Source organism: Cannabis sativa, chromosome 4 (assembly GCF_029168945.1).
Source record: "Cannabis sativa cultivar Pink pepper isolate KNU-18-1 chromosome 4, ASM2916894v1, whole genome shotgun sequence".
In the NCBI taxonomy this organism is placed as follows: Eukaryota; Viridiplantae; Streptophyta; class Magnoliopsida; order Rosales; family Cannabaceae; genus Cannabis; species Cannabis sativa.
The window spans coordinates 29,296,021-29,305,489 of record NC_083604.1 but is presented as its reverse complement, the minus strand read 5'-3'; the positions used below and the strand labels follow the sequence as shown (position 1 = coordinate 29,305,489).

At 36.9% G+C, this 9,469-nt stretch overlaps 2 protein-coding genes across 2 annotated transcripts; both read right to left on the bottom strand.

The window, feature by feature from the left end:
- Window positions 1-2,942: 2,942 nt before the first annotated feature.
- LOC115715180 (uncharacterized) lies at window positions 2,943-4,059 on the bottom strand. The gene is made up of 4 exons (XM_061113029.1): window positions 3,821-4,059; window positions 3,411-3,737; window positions 3,156-3,331; window positions 2,943-3,054 (listed from the first exon to the last, which is right to left on the bottom strand). The coding sequence occupies exons 1-3, from the start codon at window positions 3,938-3,940 to the stop codon at window positions 3,323-3,325; spliced, it is 456 nt and encodes a 151-aa protein (XP_060969012.1). The 5' UTR covers window positions 3,941-4,059; the 3' UTR covers window positions 2,943-3,054; window positions 3,156-3,322.
- Window positions 4,060-7,799: 3,740 nt separating this feature from the next.
- LOC115713300 (uncharacterized) lies at window positions 7,800-9,266 on the bottom strand. The gene has a single exon (XM_030641778.2). The coding sequence runs from the start codon at window positions 9,264-9,266 to the stop codon at window positions 7,800-7,802; it is 1,467 nt and encodes a 488-aa protein (XP_030497638.2).
- Between the last annotated feature and the right edge of the window lie 203 nt (window positions 9,267-9,469).

Below are 9,469 nucleotides of genomic sequence, written 5' to 3'. Positions count from 1 at the left end.
TTTCACTTGTTATTCCTACTTGCTATATGTTTAATAATTTCTGAATTGTGTATGAATTTATATTGAACCATGTTATTTTCTGTTATTAAGTTGTAGTTTAATTTCGAATCTTCATTGTTGGTCTAACTTGGCTTGTTTATCTAATGAGATAAATCCCTAGTGGATTTTCACCATTAGACATACATAATAGTGTTAGATCTCGAAAGATAAATATTGTATATGCGACATCTAGCTGTTCATCAATTGATGACACCTTAGTCTAGTATTTTTATGATATGAAACAAGAAGATTGTATAAATAAGATTACTTTGACTTTCGCTAATCGAAGCATCGTTGGATTCTTATTTTAATCGAAATTATCCTAATTCCTCTTAGCTTATTCATTTCGAATTAGCTCAATAACATATCATTGGATGAATGGTCTATAAATCATTTCATGTCATTCTATATTTTCTCTTAAGAAATTAAATGACGCATATGATTATAATCCCAAAATTCTATTCCCAATTGATATAAATCCTCAATCTTAGAAATCTCCTACTTGTATGGGGAAATCTGACTTAGAATTTGTATTAGTAGTGGTGGTCCAAGGTAGAATTACTCATTATATTTGGTATAAATTTAAGTCTTTGACTTTAATTTTAGATTCCAAATAGAAATTTTCTTATATTTCTAATTCCAGAATACAATACAGTTACACTTTCTCAAGTGTTTAATATCCATCTTCTATTAATGGATTAAAACTGTATGGAATATGAGTTAGGTATTCTGTGACCAGGATCCACTTGCAGTATTCTAAGAACTCTTTGATGTAACTAAACCTATGTCATCAAAAGACACTACCACATTTTTTTTAATCTATGGCATTTGTATCTTGTTCATAGTGGATTTGACAAGATCAATCTCTGCAAAAAGTTAATATGCCTATATCCACTGAAAGTAGTTCATCACATTCGCAGATGGATGTACATTCAGGGGTGGATATGAGTTTTTCGTTGTATTCTTAAAATGATAACTCTAGATTATACCTTTTAGCAAGAAATTTGAAATGTTTAAAAATTTCATTAATTTCTAGCAATGGTTAAAACCATTAAGGTAAGTGGTTAAAGATCTTGCCAACTGATAGGGGTGGAGAAATAGTTAGTAGATATGCAGTTCAAAGATCATTAAATTGATTTTTGAATTATATCCAAACTTACCTCCCCAGAAATTTCGAGTTGCATATTGATGATTAGTTACTAGTCGTTGCCTAATTCCTTCTATGGTAATACAATTTCAGAATGATGTAATGGTTGTATACTTAATGTAAATCATTACTAGATTCATGGATGACCTAATCAAAATCTTAAGAAAAGCTAGAACTATTAACCATGGTTTGTTAGCTATTCTAAGTGATAAGGGGTGGACCATCCCATAATCTATAGATAAGAAAGTGTTTGTTCAAATAAAGACAACTTTTCTAAGAAAATGACTAAGTCTAAAAATAAAGTAGCAAAGAAAGGAGATATTTTTCTTGATTCCAAAAGTGTTCTATCATCTTATATGACATATGATGATCCCACTGCCTCTGTTGTCTTGTCACAACCAAAGAGATCAATACCATTTAGTTTTCTTAGACATAATTCACGGTACCTTGTCGTAGTGGGAGAGTTTCTAGGAACTCACCTTCTCATGACTTGGGAGACACTAGTGATGAAAATCCATTGTGAGTTTAAACAAGTAATGGATTGTCAAGATAAGAAACTAAGAAGAAAGCCAAAAGAACTATGGTTTAATCCATTCACATGGAATAACCTAAAGTTTTCTATTACAAGGGCATAAAAGGAAATTTTCGTTTATAAGCCTATTCAAGGGACTTAACAAAACTTTCTGTTCCTAGTATTATAGGTTTGAGTTTATCTAAACCTATGGCTTGTGGTATACCTGGTAATTACTTACTCTAATGCAAGCAACTTACTTTAGTAAGATGCTAAAGCATTTTCTTTCTAATGGCAATCTATAGAAGCTTCACAACTTCTTAGGCATAGATTTTATTTATCTAAGGAAAAGTTTTCAACTATTCCAGAAAAGATAAAACCATGAAAGAATTTCTTAAATCAACAGTGAGAGGTCTTAGATATGCTTTTGTATGCCTTAGACCAGACACCTGCTGTTGAGTGGGAGTAATGAGTAGCACTATTACAAAAATAGGTTTTCCCGACGCTTTTAAACAGTCGTTTAAAGTATTGTCCTCGGTTTCTATAACCGTCGCCTATTCGGCCGTCGTAAATTGGGCGAAATAGGCGACGGTTCAAAACCGTCGCTAATCTGGGATTTTCGACGGTTTAAATCCGTCGCCTATATGCTGGTTTCGTTTTTGAATTTTTTTTAGCGACGGTTTTTTTCGGTCGGTGCATTTGAAAAATAGGAAAAAAAAACAAATTTTCTGCAATTTTTTTCCCTGCATTAATTTTTAAATTTTGTAAAAATCTGCATAGTCACAACAATTAAACTAACGTCTAAATATATTTAAAATTTTGTATAGTCACAATAATTGAACTAATGCTAATTAATATCATCTAATATGTATATGTATACACACTGTCTAACACGGTAACTGTTGTCGCTCCGCTTCCGCTTTCACATAATGAATCCACCGATCACGCATAATATTTATCTCATCATTAGTGTACGGAGTGGAGAACCTATCTTGTCGGGTCAACAATTGTATTGGATCTTCTACGACCATGAAACTTTCAATGAATTTCATGACGTAGTATCCACATTGTTTGTCGTCGGGTTGTTGAGGACAAATAGGAGTCATCCACTGGGTAGGTCGATCAGGTCGTTGTACCATTCGGATACATTGTGAACGATCTACACAAAAAGTAAATTTAATTAGCATATGTAAATTTATAAATAAAGAACACACTAACATATTGGGATGTTTGATATAGAACTTACGTGGATATAATAAAGTTCAAATCATCTGGGATTTCGTCGTTGCCTGAATCCAAGTACGCCACCGTCTGCGTACTTGGCTGGATGACTACAAGCATCCAGTGAAACATCTTCCTGCTCGGACAAATAAGTGTAAAAGTGTTAACATATACATAATAATAAATTTTATGAAGAGTTAAAAATACCAAAATTATTTAGTTTACATCTACATATACCTATTATTATATGGGGCAATAAGCCATTTCTCTGAATTAGTCATCCTAGTCATTCGAGCGACTAGTGCTTGGCAACGATTACTCTCATCCCCTGCATCGGTGGCAATCGCACCCGGATTCAAAATTCATAAACTCGATTCAACCCACCCATGTCCAACAGTCTTTCTTTAAGGTACCTGATAAAATGTCATAATTAATAACTGTTGTTGTCAAAAGAACATTAGCAAGTTTATTATTAAGAGTTATAAATCATACTTGCACCAAACTCCTATTTGTTGGGCTCCCAAGTATTGCATGGTGCACAATTCTTGAATCACTCTTAGCAAGCCAAAAAGAGTCATCTGCGACCCCAAATAGCTCATTCTGGACTTGGAATTGGAGCATGGATGACTTGGGCCACCTTTTGACGAAGTTCCAAAATGCAATAATGGAAGAAGTTTGGCGTGGTTGGGCATACTTTGCATTAACTTTTGCCTTACTCGGCCTCCCAGGGTGTTTTAGAGGCTGTGTTGGAGGACCGAGTAAATCTTCAGAGCTTTTCTTCACGGGTTGCTTCTGAAGTTTCTTGGTGGGTGGTTGTGTCTATATATATGAAAAAAAACAATAAGTTAGCAATGCCATTAACTAATAAACACAATAAGTTAAGTAAACAAATTGAAACATACCAAATATTTCCCAACAGGTGTAAGATAGTCTTTTGGCCATGCCACATGACCATTTACAGCTTGACCTACTGTCATCAATGAATCGTCGACTAAGGGACACGGGAGCAGTGCATTCTCCATATTGGCTCTTCGATATATACCCGACAATAATCTTTGTGTAGGTATTCTTCCATGTTAATGGAAAACTTTCCATCTTTCAAATATTTCTCCTTCACAATGTGCCCTGAAGCAACCTTCAGTACCATCCCACTAGGCTCCAACAGACAGTGCATCCAACATTGTAAGGTCTATAAATCCAAAACAAACAAGAAACAACTCAATGTTTAAGTTGACCATATTTATAATTTTGCATTTGAATAATTCGTAAACTAACATTAAGATTACCTCTTCTGAACTACCACCAGTAGGTGGCGGTGCTGCTGCTGGAGCAATTTCCTCTCGAAAACGCGGGGGTGATGGAGAGTAGACATTAGCAGTACCCGACAGTTGTGCTATGGGATCTGGTGCAGAGTAGACATTGGCAGCACCTAACGGCTGTGCTATGGGATCTGGTGCAGAGTAGACATTGGCAGCACTCGACGGTCGTGCTACTGGTTCAGAGGCAATGTCAACGTTCGGTGGTTCAGTTGATGCTCCTCCAGCACCAGAACCAGATGCAACACTGCTATGCTGGGAACTAATAAAACGAATGAGCTCATCCACTTTATCCTCTAGCTTTTTGTTGCGTTCCTCTGTCTCACGCACGCGTCTCTCCAATTCAGATGATTCCTGGTTCGACCCATCGGCATTTTTCCTTTTAGGGCGTGGTGTGTTGAAATATTGGGTTTAGGTGACGCTGAAACCCATGGCTCAAACCCGACCACCATGCTCATCTGTCCCGAGCGCTATGGTCAGCACGTCTCTTTTACCTTCCACTTGTACAAGACCCTCTGCCACTTGCTTGCGTAATTCATCCTACAAACAAAACAATTAGAGTTAGAAATAAATTATGAAGCATAAGAATTAATACAAACAAAATTAAACTTTAAACTTACAATCCGTTTAACGACTTCTGCAGTTGGGCCCTCCACCTCACCATTAAACTTAGTGCGAGATCTTTTCCAAATTTTAAAGCTATCAAATTCAGTAATTTGGTGGCCGACCTCTTTCTCCATCTGTTCTTGAATCATCCTTACACCACCTCGTCCAGTGCGATGGGGATAAAGATTACAAGCCCTACTCTTTTGGGCCCTCTTCCTCTTCACACCAAATTCTGGACTTAATCTCGAGTCCACAAACTCTCTCCATTCTTGCAAGTTAATTATTTTTTCATAAAGTTTGGGGAGCTTCTCGAGAAGATTGGGAGCGACATCTTTGAATGTAAAAATACCTTCTGTTAGGGTACTTTTCCAATCTTTCCACCTATCTCCACCTTTAGCAATTGTCATCCTCTTATCTGTGTTTGGTACATCAAACGCGACCTGCAACATTGACAATAGTATAGTTATAAGTACCTTGTTTTATAATCAATAATGAAGATCTCGAATAATAGAATTAGTTTTACCTTTATGTGTTCCCATAATTGGTTTTTAAGGTCCTGGCTCACTTTAGGCCACGTAATGTATCTAAGTGGAATATTAGTTCGCACCCATGCTCCAATTCGGGTAACTTTTGCTGTCCCTCCTGTTCCCCAGTGTTGTCTGTAGTGATTGTACTCAATCTCCATCTTTTTTCCCTCGCTAACCATTTTTGTTATATCATTTCGTTTGCTTCTCCCGTGAGTATTTTTCTGTGTTGGTTCTTCAGGATCACCACTACCTTCTTCCACGGACGGCTGTTCAGGATCAACACTAGATCCTTCTGGCAAGGATGGACCATCATCACCATCATAATCCAACCATGCACTCAACTCATCGTCCCCACCTCGTTCCATGATATAAAAGCCTACACAAATTTAAAATCATACATTAGAATATACAAGAATAGTCAAAATAATAGCTAAATGTAAATATATGAAAAAGACTACATACCAATACGTGCTTGATATATGAATCACGTGTTGATAGATTCGTTCAACCATAATCCTTCACCATCATCACGGGATGATATGATATCGTCCCCAACGGTGACATCAACAGGTGGTGGGGTGATTTGTTGAATTTGGTCACTAAGCATGAGATCATCGCCATTAGACTCTTGATTATCATAATCTTTTGGTTGTGTCGTCAAGACAACTGACCAGGGTGCATCTAATGGATCACTCATGTAAAACACTTGACTGGCTTGGGACGCCATTATAAACCTATCGAACTTGTGTCCGATTCGATTTAAGTCCACCAACTTGAATCCAAATTCATCGTCTTTGACCCCATTATCACTCCTAACCCAATCACAAAGAAAAATAGGGATTCGAAACCTACTGTAATCTAATTCCCAAATTTCTTGAATTACACCGTAAAAAGACATGTCACATTCAATAGGGTTTTTGTCTTTTGAACTAGATATTTGGAAAGCCTTAGCAACAATCATGACACCGCTATTTTGAGTTTTTCTAGATTTATCACGGGCTTGGGTGCAAAATTGAGTACTATTTATATAGTACGATGGGAACTTGAGTATATCACACGAAGGACCTCGTGATATGCAAAGTAGTGTGTTGGACACACTACCCGGAGATTCACACATTTCTGCATATACCTATGAACATAACAAGTTGATTAGTGAGTCAAGGTAAATCAACATATGATGCGTAACAAAACATTAATGTTAATAGTACCTTGTTTTTTAACCATGTACTGAAATTTCGATAATGTTCATCTTGTACCCATTTTTGATTTCGTGCCTTAGTCAGATTAGTAGTCTTGATCCAATTAAAATGTTCCCTTCAAGTGTTCAATGGATTTATTTTAGTTTGAATTGATATTATTAATATGTTTTAACAATGGAAAATTATCTTAAACTTACTCAATGTACGGTTGGACAACATCAGTATTTTGCAACACAAGCCGGTGCGCTTCTTCACAATCAGCTCGGCTCACACCACAAATAGAAAAACCCCTACCCCCTCTGCTTATTTCCCTATCGACCCGAGTAGAGCGAGAGCCAACAGTGGTAACCTCTGACAAGTAGTCTGAGCAGAATTCAATCGTCTCTTCAACGATGTATGATTCAACAATACAACCCTCAGGCCTACTTCTATTTCTGACATAACCCTTCAAGATTTTCATGTATCGTTCGAATGGGTACATCCATCTCAAGTACACAGGTCCACATAACTTTACCTCTCTCACCAAATGCACTGTTAGGTGGACCATTATGTCGAAAAAGGAAGGCGGGAAAAATTGTTCCAAGTAACACAAAACTTCTATAATTTCTATCTTGAGATTCTGTAACTTAGGCACATCAACCACTTTACAGCAAAGAGATTTGAAGAAAAAACACAATCTCGTAATTGCATATCTAACTTTCTTTGGCAACACAGAATGGATACTCACTGGTAGAATATGTTGAATCAATATATGATGATCGTGAGATTTTAGACCACTCAAAATTAATTTTTTTCATATCTACCCAATCAGAGACATTTGAGGAGTACCCTTCAGGTACTTTCACCTGGGAGATAGAACCGCACAAAGATTGTTTTTCTGCTTTAGTTAGAGCATGACAAGATGGTGGTAAGAACGTCCGTCGACCAACAACTTGTGGGTGTAAATTGGAACGAATCCCTAACTCTTTCAAATCTAAGCGGGATTTGATTCCATCTTTGCTACGCCCAGGAATATTGAACAAGGTATTAAGCAAGCTGTCTGACACATTTTTCTCAATGTGCATCACATCCAGATTATGACGTATCAACAAATGCTTCCAATACTCGAGCTCAAAAAATATTGACTTCTTCTTCCATGGCCCTTGAGGTTCATTTGCAACAACGTCACTTTTCTCACGACGACCTTTTCTTTTCTTTGGATTTGCTTTTCGCTTTCCAAGGTGGAATTGAACTTTATTCAACTTTTCTAACACTTGTTCCCCTAGCTAGCAAAGGTGGCGGTGGCAATCCAAATTCTTGCTTACCGTCAAATGCTTTTTTCCAAGTGCGAAACACATGTTCTTTTGGCAAAAACCTTCGGTGTCCCATGTAACACATCTTCTTCGAGTGTTTTAAATACATAGAACATGTTCTCTCCTCACAAATAGGACATGCTTTGTACCCTTTCACACTGTATCCAGAAAGATTTCCGAAAGCTGGAAAATCATTAATGGTCCACAGTAATATGGCTTTAAGATTGAACTCTTCTTTCCTAAAGGTATCGTAAGCAGAAACACCCTCATGCCACAATCGACTCAAATCATCAACTAGATGGGCTAAGTACACATCAATGTCATTACCAGGATGTGAAGGGCCTGATATCAACAGTGTAAGCATAGTGAACTTCCTCTTCATTACCAACCAAGGCGGCAAGTTATACATCACAAGAAAAATTGGCCAGCAATTATACTTACTGCTAAGGCTGGTATGTGGATTGATTCCGTCGGCAAAAAGACCAAGACGGATATTCCTAGGTTCATTGCCAAATTCAGGCCACCTAGCATCAATTGATTTCCAAGCGGGTGAGTCAGCTGGATGTCTCATCTTACCATCTACCTTTCTATCGCTGGCATGCCAAATTAAATTTTTTGCATGATTGGCATTTTGAAAAAACCGAACAAAACGAGGTATTGGGGGTAAGTACCATAATACTTTTGCAGGGACACCAACCTTTACCTCGTCAGAATTCTTTTTCTTTTGCCACCTAGACTCACCACAAGTGGGACACCATATTGCATCCACAAACATCTTACGGTATAGGATGCAATCGTTAGGACATGCATGTATTTTTTCATATTGCATGCCTAATGAAGAAAGTGTCTTCTTCGCCTCATAAAAAGATGAAGGCACCACATTACCTTCCGGTAATAACTCTACTAGGAAAGCTAGTAAATCCGAAAAACTCTTATCACTCCACCCATGTTTGGCTTTTATGTTGTATAATCTAATAAGTGTCGACAACTTAGTAAACCTATTACAATTAGGGTAAATAGGCTTCTCGGCATCCTCTACAAAACTTTGAAATTTCAAAAGATCGACATTTAATTCATATTGTGCATCTCCAATCATTTCTGGAATGTGATCATCCTCATACTCCAAATTAACACCCTTAACCTTGTTAGACTTAGACGTTCCCTCGCCCGGAACTCTATTCTTTTCCCCGTGGTAAACCCAAACCTTATAACTCTTGTCTATTCCGTTCCTAAATAAATGCTCCTTTATACTAGCAATGTCCACACGCTCCATGTTACCACATTTAAGACAAGGACAAAGAACCAATTTAGTATTTTTAGCATTCTTCTGACAAAAGTCCAAGAAATGGTCAACTCCTTCACTATACTCCGCTGATAATCTATTCGCACTCATCCAATTTCTATCCATTTCGAAACTTCTAAAAAAAAAAACTTTATTCAGTTATTTGTTTAAATATGTGTATATATTTTATTGAATTTTATGCATTTTAGTGAAATTTATCCTAATTCTAGTAAAATTTCGGCAGCATAACAGCTGTAATCGGACATTCCCGAAAATTAAAAACATGAAAAAAATAACTAATAAACACATAAAACAATATAATAATAAGA

Coding starts and splice junctions, on each gene's coding strand:
- LOC115715180 (XM_061113029.1), bottom strand. CDS start 3,940: ATGGAGAATGCACTGCTCCCGTGTCCCTTAGTCGACGATTCATTGATG. Junction 3,738..3,820: donor CACCTGTTGGGAAATATTTG/GTATGTTTCAAT, acceptor TCATATATATAG/ACACAACCACCCACCAAGAA.
- LOC115713300 (XM_030641778.2), bottom strand. CDS start 9,266: ATGGATAGAAATTGGATGAGTGCGAATAGATTATCAGCGGAGTATAGT.